Consider the following 25999-nt stretch of genomic DNA (forward strand, 5'->3'; position numbering starts at 1 on the left):
TTTTTCATTCTAACATAGAACAAATGCTTTTATTGCACCTTTAGAAAAACTGCATAGTCCTGACAAACAGGATCCGCCCCCGTTACTCGCAACATTTGGTTTAAGACAACGGCTGCGGCGAGCGCAGGCTGTGCCAAAGGAAATCCAAACGGGGCACGGCTTTTACAGCAAAACAGTCAGAAAACCCCCAGAACAACGAAAGGAGCTGGTCGCCCTCAGAGCTGTCGCCGGCACCGACGCAGCACCGGGGGCCCCGCGGGTGTCGGGGTTTGTGTTCCCGTCAGAGGGGGCTCGTCCGTCCCGGGAGCTCTGGCTGCGGCACAACCACGCGGGACGCGGTCGGGACGGCCCGTGCCGGCTCCGCTGGGCCTTCCTCAGAGGAAGACTCCGCATGTTTTCTGCCGCAGGTTAAAACACAAAGGGTGAACGCCCGCCGGACGCGACCGAAACGCGCGGGACGGAGAGCGCGAGGCACCGCTCCACGTCCCACAAGTGCGATACCGCGCCCAGCTCGCTGGTGGGCACGAGCACACGGCTCCGGACCCAGTCAGCTGACGGTGACGGCGGAGGCCGCGTGGATGGACTCCATGACGGCCGCGAAGCGGCTGCACAGGTCGTACGGGGAGTTGGGGCGGATCTTCGGGGGCTCCTTCAGCACCACGGCCTCGCTGGAGCCGTCCAGGAGCCGCGGCAGCAGCTCGCCCAGCTGCAGCTGCAGCCGCGCTGTGGGGAGAGGACACGGTCAGTGGCACCGCGGGGACATGTGGGGACATGTGGGGACATGCGGGGACACGCGGGGACACGCGGCTCTGAGCAGCGGCTGCAGAGAACCACGGAATCATAGAATCGCAGAACTCTTTAGGATGGAAAAGACCTTTCAGGTCACCGAGTCCAACCGTTAACCCAGCGCTGCCCAGGCCACCAGCACCGCCACACGCCCCCGTTCTGTGACACCTGCAAACGCCACCGTCGCGAGCCCACGGACGGGACACTTGTGCATTAGCATAAATGTATCCAATTTCACTTTTTACAGGAGTGTTTTGAGGATAAACCTCTGTGGTTTCACTTTCTTTTCCTCCAGCAAGTTTACCCCTGCTGGTGCCAACGACTCTGCCGTGAGTCCCCAGAGCCCCATGCGGATCAGCGGGGGCCAAAACCAATTCCTCTAAAGAGCGGCCTGGGAGCCCAGCTGCAGGAGAACACACAGAACCAGAGCGGCCATCGGAACCCAACGCCCGCTCTAGAACCACACAGCTCTCCGCAGAGCCCCTGAGCCTGCTCCCCCGTCCGCTCTTCTGCAGCTCTGGTTGCTGATGCCCATTCCTCCCTGCCAAGGAGACGCCACCGGCGGGGACCCCTCCGCTCCGCGGGAACCCAAAGCGCCTCAGGAGAGCGCTAAGCCCTTCCTGGGAATCAGCTTTTCACACTTCAGGGCACAGGAATCCTTCTTCGGCAGCTTTAGTGCAGAAGAAGATTAAATTCTGCTATCGCTGGATGATTCAGCCACGTTCCTGCTCTCACAGCCAGAATTACCCCAACGTGCCTCAGCAAAATCTCCAGGGATTTAGCGGTTGTTGTAAACCGTCCTGCAATTCCCGTCCCGCCCGGTGGAGACGCCGCCCTGCCCAGGCCGCTCCTACCGTCCATGTCCTCGCGGCCCAGGTAGGAGCACCAGCGGCTCCTCATGGCCTCGAGCGCGTCCAGGTCCTCCCTGGAGATGTCCAGGCCGTTCATGAGATGCATGCAGGGGATGATCAGCTCGTTCAGGATGCCCACGCCCTCGGCCACGCGAGCGTCCTCCGCGCTCACGAACAGCGACGCCGCCACCTCGTTCAGCTTCTGCGGGAGGGGACAAGGGGACACGTGTCACAAGCCGGCACGGTCCTGCTCTCCCTCCCCGGCATCACACCAGAGAGCAAACCAATTAAGACATTTATATACAGATACGCAATCTACTGTGTGTATGTACGGAGCACATACGGCTACAATTTGGCTTTTAAGATGCCAAGATCCAGATCTGCCTGCCCGCAGTGTCCCCAGGAGCCACCCGGCACGTTCCTGCACTGAATCGCTGTGTCCTGGATTTGCGCACGGCTGCTGGGACGCGGGAAGGGGCAGAAGCCACAGAAACAGGCACGAGAGAGACCGGTCTTGGCAACCACGGAGCGTGAGCTACAACCAAACAGCACTTTTGTGCTGGTTTTTCACTCCCTGGGGAAAGGGACATCGCCTTTTGCTCACTAATGTTTGAAATAAATATTGGGGAGAGGAAGGAAGCAAATGGACAGAAAACAACACAACTACTGAGTTAACGCCACAAGCGCTGGGTTAGAACCCACGAGCACGCTCAGCAGCATCGTAACCGTCCCTAATTAAGCTCCTAGAAGGGGCTGTGGTCTGATTGCCCAGGCAAGGACCCAGGTGAGCGAGCGTCCCCGCGGGATCTGGCGTCCCCGCGGGATCTGGCGTCCCTGTGGGATCTGGCGTCCCTGTGGGATCTGGTGTCCCCGTGGGATCTGGCGTCCCTGTGGGATCTGGTGTCCCTGTGGGATCTGGCGTCCCCACGGGATCTGGCGTCCCCGTGCTGCTCAGTCCCCACGTCCCGGGCCCGGTACGAACCAGCAGACACTTCCTGCGGTACAGCGCGATGAGCGCCTCGCTCACGCCGCGGCCCGGCCCCTTGCACAGCAGCTGCTCGTTGCTCTGGTAGGCGTACACCAGGTAGGTCAGCGACTCCTGGTACCTGCGGAGGGCGGCACGGCGTCAGTCCCGCCTGCTCGGGGAGCGTTTTGATACAGGAGTCCAAAGGAGAATGAAACAAACCACCCGATGGCACTCGTTCCTGCAAACCCGCCTCTGGAAATGAGAATATAAAGCTCTAATTCACAGAGGACAAAACGAAGGGAAAGTGGGAGGCACTACCTGGTAGCTCATCACGATACCAAAGCGCTCACCCGGGCTGCTGAGCGCGGATTCAAGTGAGGGCTACCAGCAGCTCCAAGAGCAAGCCCAGTGGCCTCAAAAACACGAGTGAACTCCCAACCACGCTGGGTCTGCAGGAGGTTCTGTCCAAGTGCCCTCACGTGGAGGCCGCAGCTCCTCTTGTCCAAACGCACCAAGACAGGCACTCACTTTTTGTTCTGGTAGAGCTCCAGGCCCGTCAGCAGGTACACCGAGACCTTGCGGAAAAGGCTGTAGTCTTCGTGCCACCTCTGCGGGGAGCAGCAGGACAGCGTCAGCCCCCCCGCCCGTTACGTCCCTTCACAACCCAAAAGGTTTTACCCTTTGAAGGCTTTAAACGTCTCTTGCAAGCGACTCACAAAGCGATTTAGCCAAGTGCACAGGCACTCCGCAAAGCTCAGGTGCATTCGTCCTCCCTCCCAGCATCCCCGTGCAGACACGCGCGCCTGGCGGCAGCACCAGAGACACCGCGGCACGGTGCCCTTACCCGGTACTCCTCCATATCCACGTCGTCGGGGCCGATCTCCCGCAGCTTCGCCCGCGCCACCTTCATGATGCTGATGGACCTGCCCGTGCACGCGGAGGAGAAAATCAGAACGGCCGCTTCCCGGTGAGAGAAGCTGCACGGCGGCACCCGCGGCACAAACCTCTCGTCGTAGCTGAGGTTCTTGTCGGCGAACTGCTCGAGCAGGGTCCGCTCCACCACCTGCTGCGGTGCGTTGTTCTGCAGCAGGTAGATGAGCACGTGCTGCAGCCGCGCGTCGCTGCACGGCGTCGGCGTCTCCTTGGCCAGCAGGTACAGCCGCGAGTACTCCTCGTGGAACGCCTGCGAGGACAGCGCGCCAGCGGCACGTGAGCGCCAGCCCCCGCGGGCACCGGGGCCTACGGTAACCCGCCTGTAATGTGCTTGTATCTGCGGCAAAGGCGCAAGAGTATCTAGTGATTTATATTCCTGTAGATTAAGAGCACGGGTGGTTCTCCCACGCGGCATTTTCTGTTAAGCCTGCCCGCCCGTGAAGCCGAACAGCGGGTGCAGTTTCGGCAGTGCTCGTTCCCAGCCCCTCTGCTCAACACGTTCTACGAGGGAGGCCACACAAGTGTGTGTTCAGGACCGAATAAACCTGTCACGAGTGCTGGTTTATTGCCTGACGATCACGCCGAGGACCCAGAGAACAGATCCTGAGAGGCGTGCCGCGGAGCCTGTGCTGTATTGTGCACCTTGAGAAAACTGCCAATACCAAAAGCAGAAAAAGTAGTGAAAAGGAAAAAAAAGAAAGGAAACAAAGGCTGGATTTTCTCCTGGGAGGAGGCAGTTTCCTTGCAGACTCCAAAAGCTGTGGAGAACCCACAGATCTGTTGTCACAGTAAGAGCAGAAACAGAACCGCAGGACGGACAGGCCACGAGCTGGAGGAAAACCCGCACGAGCCGCTCCCTCCCGTTCTGGACGTGCCAACGCGGCTCAGGCCCGCGGGGCCGAGCACACCAACGAGGTACCTTGACGAGCCCCGCTTCAGACCCATCGCGATCGAAGGTCTGGCGCGCTTTGGCAATGGCCAGGATGACGCCTTGCATGGCGGGGCTCAGCATCACCTGCCGCGCGGCACAGGACACACGGACAGGGACACGGACACACAGGGAGAGAAGAGAAGAGAAGGCACGGTGAAGATCGGGAAAAACTGGCACGAGAGAAGGTTTAAAGGAAATCGCAGGCGGAACAAGCTGTGCTTTTCTCGTACGCTCCGTGCTCCATCTACCGCATGCGCTTCACATGCAGAGCTTTCTCCAGGCACCCGGAGCGCTGGAGGCCGGTCACCACAAACGTGCGAACGGAACACGCGAGAACGCGGAGCACGGCGACCTCAGCCCCTCCACGTCGCCTCCATTGTCCCCAGCGCACGAGAGCAGCGCGTTGTGCCACATCACACAGCGTGAGGAGCAACACCTGGTGGTGTGTGAAACCAATCGTGCCGGGAGAGGCCGAACTTCCCAGCGCTGCTCATTATCAGCGGTTAATGTCTGAGAGAGGGGACGGAACTCTAACTGAAGGCAGCCAAGACGCTTGTCAATAAATTAATACTAGCAGGATCAGTTTTGATAGGGTTGTGCCAGGAAGACTTCTCGGGACAACGTGCAGACCTAACGACTGAGCGCTTTCACAGAGCTGCTTTTCTGATGGAGTTTAAAGTGAACCTAGTGAAGGATTTGCTCTGGCCTTTGTCATCTCTGCAGTGGGAACAGGCGCTTTGCGAACAGCGACGTTTCCACAACAGGCTCCTGCCGTACCCCGTCTCAGGAAAGCTCCACGCCAGCTCACGCCAGAGTTACAGGTTAATGACCGGCACTAATTAAGCCCTGTGCTGGGCTCTGTACCTCCTCGTTATATCCGTCTGCATCAGACCTAACGGGGATCTTCCCCACGCTGGGGATTTCCACCTCGGAGAGCCGGGAGCTGCTCGGGGCAGCCGGTCCACGCTGCTCCGCGTCCCACGGCCGCTCGGCCTCGGCCGTCCCGGCTCCTCCCGCCGGCGCCTCCTCCGGCTCTACCTCCTCCGGCTCTACCTCCTCCGGCTCTACCTCCTCCGGCTCTACCTCCTCCGGCTGCAGCCGAAACAGAAGAGAAGGAGTAAGAGAAACCAAGGCAAAGCACAGGAAAGCGAGAGGTGGCCGAGCCAGCCGTGGCGCAGAGCTGCACAGAAACGGAGCAAGCGAAGGTGAGGAGGCTGAACACAAGTGAAGACGCGGCGGCTCCGGGGCGCAGCTCGTACCTCGCAGAGCGCGGCCTCCACGCCGTCCCTCTCGTAGGCGTCGGCGGTGTTGGCGATGGCCTGGGCCGTCTGCTCCGCGGCCATGCGGGCGTGCTCGGAGGACAGCGAGCGCACGCTCCGCTCGCGGCCTGGCAGCACATCTGTGGGGACACAGGGATCACACCGCGTTAGTGAGCACAAACCGGCACACCGACGTCGCTCTTGTTCTCTAACGCTTGTCTGCACAGGACTAGAGGGCTGCTGCTCATCCCAGAGGGGAAGGCACCTCTGCGCACCCCTCCCGGTGTTCCTGCTCCAGAGAACAGCGCCTCAACCGCTTCCGCTCGTGCTTATTAACGAAAACAAAGCCCAGGAGCAAGCTGAGATTAGCCCAGTATGATTAAATGAGTGGCGAATGGCATTTCTGGTGACAAGGCTGTGAGGAGGCATTGGCACCAACGGCAGAACAGCCTTTGATTTGCCAGGACGGAGCCTCCTGCGCTGCTCCAGCAACAGCTTCTCCCGGGCACACACAGATTTCTGCAAGGCTCCAACACCCTGATGTTTTTTGTCTTTTGGTGTATTTCGTCCCATTCCCGGTTTCACTGCGGCGTTACCTGGTCCCGACTCGGAGGAGAGCTCCTGCGGCCCCGCGGCGGGCGACGGCTCGGCCGGAGGCACCGAGCAGGACGGCTCCTCGTCCCACTCCTCCGCCTCGCGCTCCAGGTGCCAGTTCTCCTCCTGCACGTAGTGCCTGAGCTCCGGGGACAGGGCGTCGAGCTCCTCCTGCAGCCGCCCGGCCTCCGAGACACCGCCCGCGTCTGCAGGAACACGGGGCCGCAATTAACCAAACGGCAGCGGGACACGCCGGAGCGGCTTGACAAACACGCGCCACGACCGAGAACCGCAGCCGAACTGGCCGGGAGGTAAATGGGAAAAGCACCGCTTTTTTTGCCCTCTTTCATTTAAGATGATTCATAAGCAAAAGTGCAAAACCAAAGACAAATCTACAGAGTGGTGTGAAACAAACCCCCGTTTTGTTCTGCCGCTGGATGGCCTGTACCACAGAGAACCTCCAGAAACGGCGCCTGCTGATGCCGTAGCTCAGAAATTCATCCTGATTCACGGGCACAATCGAGAACAGTGTTTAAACTGCTAATAGTGGGACCATTCACAATGCAGCTGGAGAGACCTGTGACCCTGCACAGCACCCGGAGGTGGGAGCTGCGCCCAGAGGTGGGAGCTGCGCCCAGAGGTGGGAGCTGCGCCCGGAGGTGGGAGCTGCGCCCGGAGGTGGGAGCTGCGCCCGGAGGTGGGAGCTGCGCCCAGAGGTGGGAGCTGCGCCCGGAGGTGGGAGCTGCGCCCGGAGGTGGGAGCTGCACCCAGAGGTGGGAGCTGCGCCCGGAGGTGGGAGCTGCGCCCGGAGGTGGGAGCTGCGCCCAGAGGTGGGAGCTGCGCCCGGAGGTGGGAGCTGCACCCGGAGGTGGGAGCTGCGCCCAAAGGTGGGAGCTGCACCCGGAGGTGGGAGCTGCGCCCAAAGGTGGGAGCTGCGCCCGGAGGTGGGAGCTGCGCCCGGAGGTGGGAGCTGCGCCCGGAGGTGGGAGCTGCGCCCGGAGGTGGGAGCTGCGCCCGGAGGTGGGAGCTGCGCCCAGAGGTGGGAGCTGCGCGGACTCCACCGCGCGAGTGTCACGCTGGCATTTCTCAGCACTGTTCAGATCTACTTCAGTATTTGGTTTAAAATAGCGCCAACTCGGAGTCGTATCAGCTTTAGACAACTCTTGAAATGTATCAAAAGCAACTGACAATTCTATTTCTCACGCACCCATTGTGAAAGCAAAGCATCTTCAAAAAACAATAAAAAATGCATTACAGGGGGAAAACAAATCCTGGGTCCATTTGAGCAACGGAACTGTCACAGGAGACAAAGAACGACCTCCCGATCCTCATCAGCCATATTTAGCGATGAACAGAATGACAGTTCTCCATTGTTTCTTTCCATTTGTTACATCGAAATGAACCACGCGTGAAATTATTAGGTTCTTCTACAGCTGTTTGCCATGTATAGCACCACGTGCACAGTAATTTCTGCGCAGAACTATTTATACATTGGCACTGCACACGCACTGAGCCGCTGCCACCAGCAGCTCGCGCACTCGAGAGGCTGCGCAGCACCGGCCCCGTTTCAGCCCAGGGTGACAATACCGCTAAAACCAAGCCAGAGTCGGAGCGCGTGACAAAACCAGCAGAAATAAAGCAGGAGGTGTCTCACATGCCCTTGTAAAAGTGACACTGTCATATAAAGAGTCAGAGGGAAAACCACGGGCAGTAGATGGATGTGGAAAGCGGTAAATGGGAGACTGGCACACGTTAATTGGATGGGAAGAACTGTCCCTAACCTCACCAGCACCGTTCAGTCCGCGGCCCTACCGGGGGTTTACAAATGGATGGAGCAGGGAGCAAACTCTTTCACTTCTACGCGGGGCGGAGGTTTTTGCACTGTCAAAAGGCAGCGGCGCCAAAGAGAAGCTGAGGAAGCGCGCGCGTTAGCGAACGGGAGCCGCGCTGCCGTACCTGCCGCGGTGCCGCGGGTGTACAGCAGGCAGTAGGCGCTGGCGTTCCGCGCGCCCCCGAACGAGTCTCTCTGCAGCTCCTCCCACGACGCCTCGGTCACCGCGATGTCGTTGTACTTGAGCCAGGCCTGGCGGCGCCGGTCGTACACGTAGGCCCAGTAGTGGCCGGCGTTGGCCTGGCCCTCGTGCACCAGCACGGCGTGCAGGCCGTAGGGAACCTGCGCGGCACACGGACACGGGCTGCAGGCTCGTTGCAGCAAACCAGCTTTACAGAAACTGCAAATGTGTTCGTGGCTGTCGCCTGGTACAAGACTCTTCATCCACACAATACATTTCCTACTACGCCAGAACTGGCTTTAAGGGAAAGAGCAACAAGATTTTAAGAAAGAATCCTTTCTCTGCTTCACCAGAAAACGGCGGGTTTTCAAAACACACTGCAGTGCACACCTGAAACCGACAGCCACCAACCAAACCCACAGCAGCGGCACCAGTTCAGCGCCGGCCTCGCCGAGCTGGTCTCTTACCTGCTGCAGGAGCGGGTCGCAGTACATCTGCTCAATGGACACGTTGATTCTGGCAATAGACTCCTTCAGCTCTGCCAAGAACGTCACAAACGAGAGAATAAACACAGTAAAATTAATGACGGCTATTTCCTTCGCTTCCAAAAGCGCGAAGCCGTGCAGTAACTACCAAATACTCTTAACGTGGGAGCCGAAAGACATCTGGGGCCAACCTTGCACGTCCTGCTCAACCTCGTCCGTCCATCGCTGCAGGCACGTCCGGACGAGGTTCAGCTCTTCCTCGGACGCCGCGCGGGGAGCCGGACGGCCCGACGTTCCGGCCGGGGAGCCGCGCGGCCCGAGCGGAGCACGCGGGCTTTGCTGCGGCGAGGAACTCGCCAGAAAGAAACGCGCGTCTCCAGCACCAGCATCCGGCCCCTCCAGCATCCTGCCCTCCAGCGTGCTGCGGAGCAAACCCCACACCCCGACAGGCCTGTCAGCCCTCCTCGCTTGTCTTCAAATACACCCAAGAGAAACCGCTCCAGAGCCAGAGCAGGATTCCCCTTCTGGGAGGGCACAAGAGGAGAACAAATTAAGTGAAATGTTGTTCTCCTTTAACAGAGCAAACTGAAGTACAAGACAAATAACAGCTCAAATTCTCATAGAACTCTGTAAGTACAGATCCACAATGAGCAATTCTAAGAATTCCTTCCCTTACCGCTACAAAACTCATGTATTTACTCAGCTTAATTTAGAGTGCAAACCAACCACGCCGGCCAAGTTTGTAATAATCCCATATTGCAGTAATTTACTGGTTGATGAAGCAAAAAAATGAGTAGCCTAACCAAAAAGAGCACATAATTTAACTCGGAATTGCTGCTCAGACAGGGAATGTAGCGACGCTTTTGGAAACGGAACAGATTAGATGCAGCGTTACAGTCACACAAACAGTAAATAATCCACTTTCAGGGTGCAAGCAGGGAACGTTCAGCTGAGAGGCGCAGCGTCCCGGAGCAACCGCTTCGTTTCCCTGTACTCACCTGCTGGGCTGGCCCTGGGCAGGTGGCCCCGGCGCTGGCCCCGGTGGCCCCGGCGGTGTCCGTGCACCCACGAACTCCAGCACGGAGCGCAGCATGTCGGGCAGCGGGAAGCGCGTGGGGCCGGAGCCGAACTGCAGGTACCTGCAGAGAAACAGGACCAGCTGCAGAATTTACTGCTCTACCAGCTTCAGTGGTATTCAAAACCAAACAGTTTGGTTTTGAAAACACGCTTCCCAGAACAAACCCGGTCCTGTCCGTCCTTTCTCTGCGAGTGTCTCTTGTCTCGGAACACTCATCTGAAAGGCAGCACAGAAATCCACCTCGCTGCCCGCTCACCTTTCCAGCTTCTGCTGCAGAACCACCATTTTCTCCTTCAGCCTCTTCAGCTCTTCCCGCTTGGTCTGAATGAGCTCTTTGCTGCTGTAGAGGTACCTGAGCAAGAGACACAGATCCCCTCCACGTGAGATTCGGCCACAATCTTTCCCAAGCGTTGGTAAGTCCTTCCTCGCTCCCCCAACAGCTCTGAACGCACCGCGGGACGGAACGACTCACCTGTCCATATAAATAGTCCGCGGGAATTCCAGCCTGGTGTGAATTTTCTCGGGCTGTCCCAGCGACTGATTGAACTCGAACCGGGAGAGCTCGAAGGTCAGTACTGGCGGGAGCTTCGTAAACCAGCGCTGCAGCGGAAGCACAAGGGCCCCAGAGGGGCTTGCTTTAAGACGACTGCTAAACAGCACGTCTTAGGCTGATCCTATATGATTTTAGACTGATCTTAACCGTCTGCCTGTCTCTAAATACTGATTTAGTAAACAGAGTGACTAGTCAGAAAGCTAAATTATACAAGATGAAAATTTCTGCTTCCATTCCGCGTTTTTACCGTGAAGAAGTCTCAAAATAGCTTTCAGAAAACTAATTTTAATTGCCTGATGCGTCCGGCTCAATTAATGGGTCCAGTGCAGAACCCTACAAAATGAGCAGACACGGCGCAAACGCTGGCCCTCAGCTAAGAGCCTCCAGGAGGTGCTTTTCCAACGCGGATCGCCTGCACTGGTGAAGAACGAGACACGAGTCTCGCAGAGATGCCGGTTCTCGTTCACCCCGATGCTGTGAGCTCCAGCGCACCCACCTGAACGCACCGGCTGCCGGTGTCCCGGCCCCGCAGGCCGGCAGCTGCCGCACCGGGAGGGAAGCTCACATGCAGCCTTTCCAGCCAGACCGCTCAGAAATAAAGCCAGAGCTTTTTCCTTCTATCCGCACAATGAACGACTAAAGCGTCTCCGGCGCCAGCCCCAGACCCGCCCCAGCAGCCCTTCTGCCTCAGGCACAGCTGCCTCAGGAAACGGCAGCTCCAGGCAAAGCCGGAGCAAGCGCCGGAGCCAAGCGCCGGGCAGGGCTCACCCACCGGACACGTCCCTTTGTCTCCGCCGGTTTAAACCCCAGCAGCACCTTTTCCAGGCGTTCTCCCAGAACTGAAACACCTTTCCCTGCCCACTCTGCCCCAGACAACTCTGCAGACCTCTGCCTGTTACTTCCCAGCCCTTCTCCGGGCTGAATTCCCGTCTGGGATGCCGACGGGGACCGCTCGCCTCCGCTGAGGACGGCATGAGTGGTGTGTGATTCGTGAGAGGAAAACCAACTAAAAATGAAAACTCAGCACGGTCAGAAGGTAAGAGTGAAAATGAGAAGAAAAAAACCAATGGGGAGAAAGAGACAAATTCCAAAAGGCATACCATCGGTTAAGCACTGTGCTTTACCCTCCGAAAACATGGAGGCAGCGGCTGTCCCTGCTCCGGTACGGGCAGGCTTCAACAGAAAGAGAGAGACTTTACCACACGGCCCCAGCACACGTTGCCTTTCGCATTCCAAACAAACTCCTCAACCGTTTGTACAGGACGACACGTCTTTAGGAACAAGCAAAGACCGGGCGTCCCGCCGCACGGCACTAAGGCTTACGAGACATCCCAGGCACCCAGAAAGCATTTAGTATCCGGTTCGCACAGAACACCCGCGATCGCCGTCTACAGTTCTCAGAAGAGCGCGGGGCGCTGCTGCGCACGCCGCACTCGGCGGCAGGCGCCCGCTCCCACCTGCTGTCCGTACGCCGGGGCCTGCGGCGCCTCCAGCTCCCCCTCCACCATCGCTCCCGCCAGGCACTCGGCCAGGTCTCGGTAACCGTTCACCTGCAGGGGATACTGGCCAAAGGCCTCGATCTTGGAAAAGGTGTTGCCTGCGTGATGGAAGCGACACAGAAACCACGGACTCATTGAAGAGAACAGAACACTCCGCTACAGGCTCCACAAACGCTACAGACGACTTTAGCAAGGAGAGCGTTTGCAAGTGCAAAGCACCAGGCAATTTCATCAGGAACACACAACAAATTCTGTGTCACCGCTGCTATAAATAAAACACTCCCAGGAGCTGAAAATCAAATCTGCGAGACTCACTCACCCTCGTGGACGCCCTCAGTCAGGAAAGTGCCGTAGAAAAGCTGCACCATCGGGTTTTCCGATTTGTCCCCGGGGCTCCTGTTTTGGAAAGAAAAAGCACAGGTTCAGGTGCAGCCGCCGGCTGAAAACAGCCCCTCGCCACAACCAAAGCCTTTGCCTGGGAATCCTCCTACAGTCACAACTCAAGTGTTCAATCCAAGCACAACATACAGAGCAAGCTCCTCATCCCCTGTCGTACTCAAAAGCACCTTACAACACTTACACTGGCAAGGGGAAGGGAGAATTACGGCTCTGCCTTTTGAAATGCAGCTCCAACAAAGCAGACCTTCCGTGCACACCGGTTCTCCCGAGGCCCCTACAGAGCTCATCTGCTCCGTGGGCCACGTTGGCGTTGAGTAAATAGTCCTAACGCTTACGCACAGGAACTGCGCGTGTCGCACTGCGTTAGCACATCCCGAGCCGCAGGAGCACCATCCCCAGTCAACAAAACTCTGTCATTCACCCAATGTTTTCTCGTAAAGCCCTCGGATTTTTGCGGTGTCACGTCTAGAATCTGCCAGGTCAAAGCCCTGAGAGGACATCAGACTCACCGGACGCTCACCGCAAGCTGGAACGCGTCCTCCAGCCAGTCCAGCAGCTTGTGCGTGAACTCGCTCACGTCTTGCTGGAAGAGACCAAGGAGAGTCCCACAGGACACGGAGCGGACCGCGTTCCGGGGTCTGCGGAGGCCCCGACACCACCCGCTGCCCCCGCCCCGCCGAGACGAGCGAGACCCGAGCGCTGAGCTGATTTAGACCGATAATGAACACCCTGCGCATCTCAAACTAAATCAGAGGAAACGACTGCGATCGCTACCCAGCCACACAGATGGCGCCGCGCACAGCACCGTTACGCGGGCTGTTTAATTAGCGAGCGCGTTCATTCTGCCTAAATGGCACAGGGACAGCTGCTTGTCGGGTGACAAACATGCGAAGAGGCCTCCGAAAGGAACAGCGGGAGGAAGCGAAATAGGCTGCAAGTGCCGCTCTGAGGAAAGCAAAAGGCTTTTTAACAGGGTTTTACCTGCTGTTCTTCCGCGGATCTAAACGCGTCCCTCAGGAGCTCCAGCGCCGCAGAAGGGTCTACAAACTTACGGCGCGTCCCCAGCATTAGAGCAAACAGGCGCTGAAGCTCTTGCATGAACGCAATATTTCTTTTTTCCTGCGTTGCGAAAAGAAGAAAAGCCAAACCCTTCCCGCAACTCAGAAAAAGCAGCATCTTAAACCCGAGCGCCCCGGAAGGCCACGCACACAGCTTCAGAGGTACACCCGCCACCGGGGGAAAGGGGCATTAGCGGGGACAGCAGCCGAGAGACACGCGGTGTCAGTGCGCGGCAGCAACCCGGTCTCCAAATGGACACGAGAATTTACCGAAACAACACAAAATACCAGAAGAAACGATTGCTACAGCAGAAGGCAAGACCGGGTGCACTTGTGAATGGGTTCTGTCCGCACGCAGGGCTCTGCGGAGCATCAGCAGCACACGCGGGCGCACGGGAAGCAATCACGGGAACGATCTAACGAGCGCAGGAGAAATCTACGTCCGCCTTTTACTCCAAGCAGTTTCCGAGCACCTTCTGCCCTCAGGAGGTTCTGGGGCTCGAGACGGGCTCAAACACCCGGTCTAGAGCACATGTGAACAAATGAACGATCTGGAGCTAACGAAGAAGATTTATGGGACGAGTTTCTCCCCGCGCCACCCTTAGGAAGAAGCTCCAGAGGAAAGCGCTATGAGAAGCATCCGATTTTTCTCCACAGTGATTCAGTTTTTGAAAAGTATTTCCCAAATGTGCCTTTAACGCAGCCTGACCACTGGAAAGCCGTTAACACAGGCACCGAGTCTCAGATGGCCCCAAATTAAACCTGCCTGGAGAAAGAGCGGAACAGCTAACCGCAACGGGGGGAACCGTACGGTGACGCTCGGTGCGAACTCACAGTGCGGCTGCGACAGCTCTCGAGCACGTCCTGTGGGACGGAGTAGCCAAGGACCAGCCTCCGGAACTCGGGCAGCTGGAACAGAGACTGGAACGAGAGGCAAAACCCGTCACCCCCGCGAGGGTCTGACCCGCGGCCGTTTGATGCCCCGTTGTCGCTCTTCTGCTCAACAGCTTTTTCGTTAAGTTCTCATTCTTCCATAGCCTTGTGTTACTGAAAACACATTTACCAAGTGAGCATCTGTGTGCCGCACCAGCTCACCCGCACCCAGCACAGAACAAAGCCTCCTCCTGCCCTTTCTAGGACACGTGTCACCGTTTCAGGTCAGAGTTTTCTATTCTGCAAGACAAGCTTACACAAAGCGTCCGGGAAAGGGGCCCGTGTGAAGCTTTCTGGCCTCCTCTCCAAGCTGGAGACACCCCATGAACATCTATCCGCTCGTGTGAAATGGTTACAAGAGACAAATCCGCTCGGTTCCACTTACTGTTGTCTCTCCTCATGGAGGTCATCACTAATAACACATGCTGCCTATTTGCTTATTGCTTCGAGCATCTATGTCGGTGTACTCCATTACCTAGAACCCGACACCCCATCAATTATGAAGCCAACAATAACTGCAGTAAAACTGAATTATCAGTTCACTTTGCCAGTCAGGCTTCTGTCACTCCATAAGCATTTGGACATCGCTGTACCAAAGAAACCCGGCACACGTACACACAGATTCTATGTATCTGCATCTGTTTCTACACCAAGTCCAGTTCACTGCTCTCTGGCTCTTTCTGCGCACGCCCAGAATCAATCGCAACCATCTCAATCAAAACCAGAGGTCTCCTTTGAGCACGGTCACGTTCACTCATCTGCACATGATGACGACTTCACAGAGCTGCTGCATACTTAATTCTGTTAAACACTGACTCCAGAAGGATGTTTCTATCAGGTTACCTGTATGACAGCGCTAAACCAACACGTATTGCCAATATTTTTCATGCCCACGGGCCAGTCGCCCACTCTTCTCCAGTCGTTCTGCTTGTGGTTTTCTCCCCAGACCTCGCAGCGTTTCCTTTTGGAGCGGTTGGTGCTGTCGGCAGGAGGCGTTTCCTGCAGCCTGTCACACCGACACGCACCGTGCTGTAGGACGCGGTCCCACCGGCGTCCTCGAGCGCTACAGGACCCGCGGGCGGGACCGCAGAGCGGGCGCTGTCAGGAGAACCGAACCCCATGCATGGACCCACCGACCTGTCCGCAGTGTGTCTGTCCGCAGCCTGAGCTCCGGGTGACTCCGGCGCCCTGGCGACCGCGGGGACGTCGTCCTCGGTGTCAGCACCAAGCGCAGCCCTCGCATCTGCAGCCGGAGGCAGCGTTCAGATCATTTTCCACCTTTTGTTTGGGCTCGGGTGAAACCCGCAGGCGAGCTCAGGACTCACCGTGCCGGAGCCGCTTGCCCACGGCGCTCCCTTCCCACGGCGCCGGCTCACTGGCGGTCACGTCCCCGACCGGCTCCTGCGCCTGCTCCTCCGTCAGGAACGTGACGGCTGCCGTCAGGTCCCCATCTGCAGCCTGGCAGAACGAGAGGGGGAAACCCGCAGCGCCGGGGTCATTCCACCTGCCTCTGTGTGACACGGGATGCCTCCGCGGCAGGGACAGGCAGATGCCACCGCGCTGCGATCCCCGGGCACGGCTCACAGAGACCTGCTGGTGACGGGCAGCAGTAAAGAATGAAAATAACGATGGCTACAATTTCTCTGTCGGTAAGCACTTTGGCTTTGATACTAGGACAATACCGACTCCATTAAGTAATTTAATTTCCCTCGCAAGAGACTGGAGTGGTTGCAGGAGGCTGAAGCGCCACAGGGCTCTTTGCCACCTGGAATCAAACTGTGGATTTCAAGATGTTTGACCCACTGAGCGAGGCCCTCACACAGACCATTGCTACAGGCTAAACTCCTTTCAACTCCTTCTAGCATTTTCTGGACGTTACTTCTCAATGAAACGTTTGGGCTCAAAGAGCCTCTCAGTGTATTTTCAGCACAGCCCGCATCCTGCTGCTGCGTCTCGAGAGGGTGGACGGCGCCTGGCGACTGCAGACCAATGCACGGCAGCCAGTTTAACAACACAATTGATAAATACTGAAATGGGCATGAGGGGACTGGACCTTCCCAGGCAAACGCTGCTTCTCCCAGCGCCTGAGGTTCCTGCGTCCCCGGAGCAGAGACGAGTGTTCTGGGATGGACACGACGCAGCAGCCGCAGAGCTGCGGTGCCACTGCAGCCCCGCACGGCTCCTGCTTACGTGGGGAAAACCTCCTCCGAGCCGCTCAGCCCGTGTTTACAGCGGAGCCCTGATAACGGGCTGGAGGAGCCGAACTCCCAGGAGATGTTTACAGTGTTTTACCACAGCGAGCACAGGTTTTAAGGTCTATAGTTAGAAAAACGAACTGTTCCCAGCTCAGCGTGGGGTTTTGGTTTCAGGTACGGATGAATACGTGTGAACCCCCAAAATGCATGTTCCCTCGCCCGCAAACCTCCAACCTGTGTGTCACATTTCCCGAGCGCCCAAACCCGCCTTTGGGGACAAACCCCGAGTTCTCCTTCCAGTGACAATGACAACAGGCATCCACCTTTAGAGCCGCGTCCAAGAATGCCGAATCTTGAATCCCTGTGATCTCCTTCAGCTGGTTTAAGAGCATCTGGCAATCCTACAAGGGAGAAACAAAGAAAGCTCAGGTGAAGAGGTGACCGGGACAGACAGGGGGCTGGTCCTGCGAGGCTCGCCGAGGGCTCACCGCAGCATTGCTTCCTTCTCCCCCTTTTACTGACGGTTTAACACAAAACCGCCGCCACGCTTGCCTGATGTTAATACCAATGTCAGCTTGAACATCCTACTCAGCGTTGCCCCTGGACTCACAGACTGGCGACGAACGGGTCGCGCCCTCAGGAGCACGTCAGACGGCGAGGATCGGCGACGCCGGCGCCGGGTGCGCGGCACCTGCCGCGGCAGGGACACCCCGGCAGCCGAGGGACGTATAAGGAGGTCGCGTGTTCCCAGCGCACCGGCCAGGCGCTATTTTAAGCCCAGCTGCACATGCCACTTGTGCGTGTCACTTCTCACCAACAATACGGTGGCAGAAAAAGGGCTTGAGAGGCTGTGGCGGCTCCTCCTTCCCCCGCGCGCGGGTGACCCGAGCTCTGGTGAGACTCTTTAGCAGACTTACTGAATCCCCGCAGCCTCGCCTGCGCTCACTGAGCCCCGAATAACGGGGTGACCCGGCTCCGTCCTGCCAGCACCGTCCAACAAACCCCGGCTTTTCACACCTCACACGTAGCTCACCTTAACCAGCAACGCCGCAGACAGAGAAACTCAGGTTTCCACCGTCTCGTTATTAGAAAAAATTCAAGATGCTTTCACAAGCTCCAACCAGGAAGTAATAAGTCAATTACTTTCCTGAGCCATCCAGCCATGCTGCTGCCGGGCACGTTTGGCAAGGGCGCGTTTGGCAAAGGCACGCGGCTTAGATCACCGTGCTAATTTGGAACCTCGGCGTGCGCCGCTGACCCCGCCTCACGCCGCAGGGCGTGTTTTTCCATTGTAGAGAAAACCCACACGCTAATAAACCACATTACAGTAACCAAATCCAAGGCAGGACAGGGCACGATTCTCTGGGTTTTCTGCTTCGCCAGGACTCACAAACGCTGCTGTACCGCAAAGCTAATGACCCATCCGCCGCTCTAAGTCACCGCTCAATATTCTAATGATTTCCAGTGCAGTTCTACCCAGCCTTTGGGAACAGAGGTTCGTATGGACAGCAGGGAGCTCATCCCACTCAACAGGTGGCCGGAGGCGCCTGGCAGCCCCAAGGCCGTGGGAACTGCGCTGGGCACAACAAACCTGCTGAGTTTTTGGGGAGCGCACGTGGCTTCGCTCTGGCTGCTCATCGCTCCGCGAGGCTACGGCCCGAAAACAAGCGTCAGGGCTGCTAATTCACACCAGCGGGCACCACGCTGCGCTTGGAAACACAACCGAGCCCAGGTCCCACCGAACAACGACGCCAAACCGACCGCGCAGCGCCGGGACGCGGGGGACGCGAACCGCCGTCCGGGGCAGCCGCCGGGACGGACCGTCCGCGCCCGCACGGCGACCCCGGCCCCCGAACAACGGGCGGAACTCGCCGACCGCGCCGAGCCCAACGGCCGGGACGCGCCGCCCCAGCCCGCCGGTCCCGGCACCGCGCAGCCCGAGGAGAAGCGGCCGGCGGCAGCCGCGGCCCCGGCCCCCCCAGCCCCCCGGGACCCCCCAACCCCCAGAGCCCCCGCTCACCGCGCCGCCCGGGGCCTGCGGATCGGCCGGCATGCCGGCGGGAGCGCACAGCGCATGCGCAGCGCCCGGCCCGCCCCGGTGTCCCCGCGGTCCGGTCCCCCAGCCCGCCCCGGTGTCCCCCCGCTCCGGTCCCCCCGCCCCGAGCACCCGGAGAGAGCGGCCCCCCTGCCCGGGGGCTGCCTGACCCCGGGGTGAAACGTACAACAAATACATAAACGGTTCAAAACCCGAGCAAAAAGCGCGGCGGTCCCGCGGACACGGGAAAGATCCCTGTCTCGGTCGCCCTGCAGCAGGGGATGCTCCTTTCGGGCGCATCCCGGGGACAACCGGGCAGGAAAGGTTTGTAACGACAGAGGGGGCCAGACACCCGCTCTCTGCTCACCGGTCTGGGAAAAGGAGCAGAAAACGCGCATTTCCCAGAGCCAAGGGGCACCTAGTGCCCTCCCCTGGGCACCCCCACGCTGACACAGCCGAGATTCCACCGCTCTTACTGTAACAAAACAGCTTAACGCCCGAACCGAGACAGCCCCCGCCAGGGACCGAGTCCGCACGGCCGCGATGCCGGTGGCGGCTCGTCAGCGCGGCCGTCGGCACCGCGGGCGCCACAGCCCCAGAACGGACGTGGCGCCCGCGCCCGGGCAGTTCGGCTCAGCGCACCGGGACGCAGCGAAACGTCCTTCTGCACCACCGCAACCGCGCCGCTCCTCGCCTTGGGTGCTGGAAGGGCATGGGAGCTTCAGCGTGGTCCTTCTGGGATCTTCTCGGTTCCTGTGTTCTCACGGACGCTCCCGCTCAGGAATCCGGGAGGGACGAGGAGGAGGAGTTAGCAGGGTAGATAAAGTAAAACCCAGCAAGCCAGACACCTTATCCAGTTTCCTTGATACGCAAAGAGAAAACAAAACAGGCAGTCTTGCTTTTCTGCAAGACTTTTTCAGGCATTCTTCATTAAAAGCTAACAGCCTTTTCAGCCCAAATTAGCCTTTCCCATTTGCTTGAAATCTTTCTCATTTTCTCTGGAAAATGAAGGGAAAAATACCCAGCTTTAATAGCTGACCAGCTGGGTGTTAAAACCCAGGCTGGACACGCTGTGGTTTGTGATTGGAAACACTTCTCAAAATCTAGAGCTGCACAGGAGAGCTGGGGTGGAAGGCGAGGGAGGCACACGGGGGATTTTCACACGAGGGTCGGCGGCACCTGCACGATCTCTGCTGCAAACCAGCCTCGGGGACGGGGTTTGCGCCAAGCAGGCGACACGCAGCCCGTGCGCGGAGACGGGCCTGGACACCAACGTGCCCCCGCGCGGCTCTCCTCTAAGAAATGAAAGGGCAAAGATGGTCACGCAAGACTAGATGCTGCTGGGTCACTCTCAGCAAGGCAATTCCCGCCTGACCTGGGGGACATGGTGCCTGCGACGCGTGGCTGCCGTCCCTGCTCGGGATGAGCTGCGGCTCCTTCATTAACAGCAATGGGCTCCAAGTGCCTTCCTGTGCTTATTATTACCTGCCTTTAATGGAAAATGAGACAGTGGCAGAATATTGCGAACACCTGAAGGGTGTCTAATGGAGAAGGGGACGGAAAGGAAAGCGCTCCCCTCCCTTCCCTGGGACGTTTAAAGGCATTGCACTCCTTTGGCGGTGGGGTGAGGATGAGCTTTTTCCCTGCAAAGCTATGAGCACCCACTCCGACCCACCACACAGCCCCCCGTGCCCGCACCACAGCCTGCCCATGCGCAGTGCTCATTGCATGTCTCGCAGCGTTAAATCACAGCAGACAAGCAATCTGGGGCAGCACGAGGCTCCGTAATGGGCGGCCTCAGGCCTCGGGCTGCACTGCCAGGGCTGCTCCGTGATGCTTTATTGCTTCTGACGCTCCAAACGCGCTCTGAGTCGCGTCCCTCTCCCGCCGCTCCGCGCGGGCAGGTGCTGCCAGGACAGCGGTTCTGGGAGCTAATGGGACACACGCGAGTGGTTCTGACATCGCTGCCCACCGCGTCCCAGGCGCTGCAGGACACGGGGCTCCCCAGGGCTGCACCCTGCGCAGAGGCGCTGCTGCTGCGGCAGAGCCCGGGCAGGACGCGGCGCTGAGCCCTGGGCAGCCCCGGACGCCGAGCGCTTCGATTCCCAGAAAAGCAATTACCGTGCAGCAGATTACAGGGCTAATAAAATCCCATTACGCCATTTCAGAAAGTAAATCTGATCCAGGCGCTGCCAATTGATATCAGCCGCCCCACAAAAAGTCCCGCAAGAGCCCCCCGTGCGCGCGTAACACGAGGCTATAATAGATCATGCTAATTAGATATCCGATAACAGGAGGGCTGATAGGAACTACATTAAAATCTCTTTAAGATGAAGAAGTAAAACCCAAGGGAGAACATTCGGAGTTAATGATGCTGCAGCAGAGGCTCCGCTGGAGCGGTCCTGGCCCCATCCTGCTCCGGGGACACGGGGGGCCAGAGGAGGGGACGGAGCAGGGCACGGTCCCCAGCGCCGCCGCGGCGCTGCCCGTGATTCCCATTACCCAGATTCAATAAGGGGAAAGCGCTCCGAGCTGCCTGCGCTCCCCGGGAGGTGACTTGCCAGCCGCTAACGGAGCCGAGAAATCAAATTAGCCGCGGCTCTGCTCTCGCTCTCTGCCTGACACGGCTGCTGGCAGCCGAGGGGGAGTTCATCAGGGCCGCGCACTAATTCTTATCTCGTTTAAGTGACTCCACGCTGCCATCTGATGCGATTTGCTCCGCGCCGCCGCCGGCTCCGCTCTCTGCCCACCGTGGCCCCAGCACTTCCAGCAGCTTCGTGGGGACACGGGCACCTGTAACACACATAAACACAGGCATATGTACAGGAATATATAAGATTATAGGGACTGGGGGACGGGGCTCCCCAGCAGACAGGGGAACGTGTCCTTGCTCCAAGGCCATGATGCTGTGACCCGGAGGGAAGGATGCTGCAGCCTGAGCAGGGCACCGGCCCATGGGCATGTTTTTGCTGTCCGTCACATGGGACCAACCTTTGCTTATGGCCTTGTTTGCCTAAAGGTGTTGAATGTTGGTGTAAGGTGTGCTTTCATTTGTGGAAATCTGCGTGCAAATGCAAATTGCTGTGACGAGGAACTCCTGGCGCAGCCCTGGGGTTTCAGTGTCCGCACCCCCACCATGCCCCATCCTGCTGCCCGCGGGCACGATGCTCGCACCCCCAAACCCAGATTTGCAGGGCCAGGCGCCTGCCCAGGGGACGGGCAGCCCCGGGGGAGCCAGCGGGGCAGGGGGCGGCTGGGTGGCTTCATCTCACATCCTCCCAGCTGAAACTTGATGCAGCAGGAGAGCTTGATTGCGAGATTAATTGGGCGTTCTCAAAAAGCCGCTGGCGGGGGAAGGCGAGCCAGGAGAGCTGCCTGCCTCCCCGCTCGGGCTCAGTCCTGCGCGGAGCCGGGGTGCAGAGCAGCAGCCGCACCATGGGCCCCGCCACGCTCGGGGCGCTGCTGGCCCTGCTGCCGCTGGCCGTGCCGCTGCAGAGCACAGGTAAGGTGGGGGGCAGCGGGCAGGGCTGGGGGCCGGGGCACAGCCCAGGGGATGGAGCATCCTCCCCAAAGCCCAGGCAGCACTGCACGGCACAGGCTGCTTTTTAGAGACCTGCACGCCGCTGAAAATGAACGTACCTGGGAGAAGCGCAAGCGTGGGAAACCTCTTCTGCAGGAGCCCGAAGGGGCTGGGGGCTCATCACTACGGGGCTTCGGGTGCACTGGAAATGTGCAGGGTCTGAGCCCTGGGGAGAGGAGAGAGACAAACAGGGCGATCTCCCGCCTGCACCCCCCTGGAAGCTGCTGCCGAGCCCTGCGCTCACAAAGGGATTTCTCCAGTATAATGTTCCACCCCTCATGATGCAGAGCTGGGTTTGGGGACGACAGTGCGCGGAAGCGATGCTGTGCCTATGGTTTGTAATCCCGGCTCTGCACAGCCAACTGCCAAAGCAGCCACCGCTATCAGTGTGGCTTTTCCTTGCTTAAACTTCCTGAGAAGCAGTGAATAGTGATTGTGCTGCTCTGCAGCAGCACAGCCGAAAGCTTCAGCGGTTTGTGAGTCTGGGCCGGTCAGATTCCCTTCCCATCAGATCTCCCTCTCACCGGGGCGTCGCGCCTGGCTCCCGCGGTCAGTGCGGCGGAGCTGGCAGCACAGGAGCAACGAGGCTCCTGCCGCAATGATGCCAGCGGGCATGGGGTGGGAAGGTGGGAGCAGACACACCCCACATGCCAGGGCTGCGCCGAGCGGCACCAGGTGAATTGCCGGCACAGGTTTGGTGATGGGTAGATGGGCATGGTGTCCGTGGCAGCTGCAAGGGCAAACCCAGCCCAGCCCCTCCTCTGCAAAGCCAGAGCATCCTCACCTGGAGCTGGGTGATGCAGATGGAGGAGGAGGAGAGGGCGCCAGGATGAGTGCAGGCACGAGCAGCTGCTGCAGGAAAGGCCACTTGGCTCCTGCACGGTGTCGGCAGCGCCTGTTTTCCTTCCCTCACCCTAATTGCTGCTCTCGTTGCCCCTCGGTGATTAACGCTGCCGGCATCAGCCCAGGGCTTGTTTCCACAGGAAGCAATACCAAGATACCTAATAAATGAATCTAGCACCCTGGTTCATCTCTAACCTTCACCACCGCACAGAGAAGAGGAAATTCCCCTGGAATGAGTGAGGGGGAGGACACTTATGTGGGGGCAGTGGGTCCCTCATGGTCCCCACTGCCACTGTCCTGCATCGATCTGGAGAGCGGCCGCCGCAGCGCTGCCCTCCGAGGCAGGGCAGGTCACAGCACCGACCACCTGCGCAGCAGGGGATAATAATAAAGCATCAGGCGGTGGTTCTGACAGGTGGGTTTGTTTCCCACCCCATCCCTCCCTCTGCCGGCAGGTTCCCGCCGGGGGAGCCGGACGCCGGAGCCCGCCCAGCCTGCCCTGCGTCGCCTGTCCCGCTACCTGCTGGCCCACTACCAGAAGGGCACCCGGCCCGTGCGGGACTGGCGAACGACCACCAACGTGGCCATCGACCTCATGGTCTATGCCATCCTGGGCGTGGTGAGTCCCCCCTCCCCTCCCCTCCCGCATGGGGCAAGGGCAGCTTCCCTGTGTCCACAGCGAGGGGAGCGGTACCTGGTGTGCAGCATCCTCCCGGCACGCTCTGCCTGTCTTCCTGATGCTGATACCCCCCATGCCAATGCCATGTGCTCTTCTTCCTGCAGGATGAGAAGAACCAGGTGCTGACCACCTACATCTGGTACAGGCAGGTGAGAAGATGAGACCCCTTGCTTGCTGGGGCTGCGCACCCCTGGACACAGGTTTTCCCATGGGAGAGGCACACAGCAACGTCAAACCCACCCAGGGGATGGCAAGACCTCTGTAGTGCACGAACCTCAAGGTCCGTGCTTCTCAGCGCTGGTTGCTGCAATAGTCCCATGGGTGGCACTGAAGAGGGTGTCCCAGGGCAGGGTGCTGGCATGAGGTCCGGGTGCTGGTGGGCAGCAGGGACCTCACCCCCCAAGCCACCGTCCCTTGTCCCCAGCACTGGACAGACGAGTTCCTGAGGTGGGACCCAGCACGCTTTGACAACCTGACGCAGATCTCCCTCCCTGCAGAGAGCATCTGGGTGCCCGACATCCTCATCAATGAGTTGTGAGTGCCACGGCCCCCCTGCCCCCCCCGGGTATGCGCTGCCCCACGCTTTGTATTCCCAGCACAGCGCTGGCAGCGTCCCCGTGCTGGGCGAGCCGCAGATGGGGACGGCTCAGCACTTGGGCCGTTTCCAGCGCTGGCTCACTGTGGCCGGCGGTAATTACCCGCGCCGTGCCGGGGGTGGGATCCAGCTCTTGGGAGAAAGGCTTTGTGCAGGCAGCACAATGCCAGGGCAGCTGCGGAGCTGCTGGCCCTTCCCATGGAGCCAGCCGGTGTCCTCCCTGTGTGTGCAGGGGTTTCAGTGTCCCCATCGGCTCCCAAGAGCCCTGGGGCAAGGACACGAATGCTCCTGGGGCTGCGAGAGGCAGCGGAAGCGACACCCCACACGGGTGCTGCCAAACGGCAGCTCGGGGCAGGGAGAAGCCCCTGGCTCCCAGGCACCTCCCCTCCAAAGGTGGCTCAGCAGTAGGTGCCCAAGGTGCTTCCCAGCCCACGTCTCTGTCCCTCATGTCCCCAGTGTGGATGTTGGCAAGTCCCCCCCCGTCCCCTACGTCTACGTTGGCCACCACGGGGAGGTGCAGAACCTCAAGCCCATCCAGGTGGTGACCGCCTGCAGCCTGGACATCTACAACTTCCCCTTCGACGTGCAGAACTGCTCGCTCACCTTCACCAGCTGGCTGCACCACAGTGAGTGCTCGGGGCCGGGCGGCAGCTCCGTGCAGGAGGCACCGGCCCCTCTAGATGGCCCCAGCGGACCAGGGATGCGGGCGGGAGGGCGGCAGAGCCGCCGCTCAGGCCGGGGACCCCGGTTCTCACGTCTCCTCACCCCTCAGTCCGCGACCTCAACCTCTCGCTGTGGCGGCAGCCGGAGCTGGTCAAGTTCGACCGGAGCATCTTCATGAACCAGGGCGAGTGGGAGCTGCTCTACGTGCTCAGCTGCTTCCAGGAGTTCAGCGTCAAGAGCAGCGACAGCTACGCCGAGATGAAGTTCTACGTAAGGCTCCTTGGCCGCGGTGTTTCTCGGGGATGGGGCACTGGGGAAGGGCCTGGCCCCAGGTGCTGTTGCTTGGTCACCCAGCTGCCGCGGTGCTGCTGCCTGCGGGCAGGAGGCTCCTGCTGCTCAGCCCTTCCTCTGGCTCGCCTCAGGGCACCCCGCCATCCTCGCCCCCCAGGCAGAGAGCTGCGCCAGCTCAAGCCATCGTTTCCACCCTTTGCGGAGCCTTTCCTGTCCTTCCGTCCTGCAGGTGGTCATCCGCAGACGGCCCCTCTTCTACACCGTCAGCCTGCTGCTCCCCAGCATCTTCCTGATGGTCATGGACATTGTGGGCTTCTACCTGCCTCCCAACAGTGGCGAGAGGGTCTCTTTCAAGATCACCCTCCTGCTAGGCTACTCGGTTTTCCTCATCATTGTGTCTGACACGCTGCCGGCTACTGCTGTAGGCACCCCCTTGATAGGTATGATGGCACGACCTGCCAAGCCAACTGCTTGGGCACGAGCCTTTGCAGTCACTCACCTCTCTGGTGGCTCCACAGGCATCTACTTTGTGGTGTGCATGGCACTGCTGGTCATCAGCCTGACAGAGACCATCCTGATCGTGCGCCTGGTGCACAAGCAAGACCTGCAGCCCCATGTCCCCCAGTGGGTCAAGCACCTGTTGCTGGAACGAGCCACTGTGCTGCTGTGCATCGGGGACAGGAAGAAATTCAGCCAAAGCAGGACCCAGAGCTCAGACATCTCCGGGGAGGTGGAGAACAATGACAGCACAGGTAAGGGCTGCACAGAGGGGGCCCACGG

The 25999-nt window shown here is 59.3% G+C and overlaps 2 protein-coding genes across 19 annotated transcripts in view; one reads left to right on the forward strand and one right to left on the reverse strand.

The window, feature by feature from the left end:
• On the reverse strand, nt 1–23779 carry USP28 (ubiquitin specific peptidase 28). 18 transcript variants are annotated; one of them, XM_065040080.1, is made up of 28 exons: nt 23686–23779; nt 22208–22314; nt 19211–21361; nt 16857–16934; nt 15664–15796; nt 15476–15581; nt 15182–15344; nt 14240–14326; nt 13329–13466; nt 12857–12930; nt 12268–12344; nt 11907–12046; nt 10369–10496; nt 10153–10248; nt 9817–9957; nt 9010–9239; nt 8801–8871; nt 8278–8494; nt 6324–6527; nt 5728–5867; nt 5333–5560; nt 4457–4552; nt 3609–3787; nt 3449–3527; nt 3133–3212; nt 2744–2856; nt 1641–1839; nt 1–723 (listed from the first exon to the last, which is right to left on the reverse strand). In XM_065040080.1, exons 3-28 carry the CDS (start codon nt 19280–19282, stop codon nt 375–377), a joined length of 3618 nt encoding a protein of 1205 aa, XP_064896152.1. In that variant the 5' UTR covers nt 19283–21361; nt 22208–22314; nt 23686–23779; the 3' UTR covers nt 1–374. The 18 variants fall into 18 exon arrangements, 16 of the variants coding, with proteins under 16 accessions (XP_064896152.1, XP_064896150.1, XP_064896155.1 ...); XM_065040078.1 differs by lacking the exon at nt 23686–23779 and adding an exon at nt 22933–23183; XM_065040083.1 differs by lacking the exon at nt 23686–23779 and adding an exon at nt 22933–23180 and having other exon boundaries at nt 19263–21361.
• HTR3A (5-hydroxytryptamine receptor 3A) overlaps nt 21937–25999 on the forward strand; it is a 6200-nt gene continuing 2137 nt past the window's right edge. Inside the window, exons 1-8 of the mRNA XM_065040106.1 lie at nt 21937–22070; nt 23447–23610; nt 23775–23819; nt 24095–24204; nt 24722–24891; nt 25038–25198; nt 25449–25659; nt 25738–25971. Of these exons, the coding sequence (XP_064896178.1) occupies nt 22004–22070; nt 23447–23610; nt 23775–23819; nt 24095–24204; nt 24722–24891; nt 25038–25198; nt 25449–25659; nt 25738–25971 (1162 nt within the window). The 5' untranslated portion in view covers nt 21937–22003. The remainder of the gene's footprint in view (nt 22071–23446; nt 23611–23774; nt 23820–24094; nt 24205–24721; nt 24892–25037; nt 25199–25448; nt 25660–25737; nt 25972–25999) is intronic.

This window comes from Columba livia, chromosome 24 (assembly GCF_036013475.1).
Source record: "Columba livia isolate bColLiv1 breed racing homer chromosome 24, bColLiv1.pat.W.v2, whole genome shotgun sequence".
NCBI lineage: Eukaryota > Metazoa > Chordata > Aves > Columbiformes > Columbidae > Columba > Columba livia.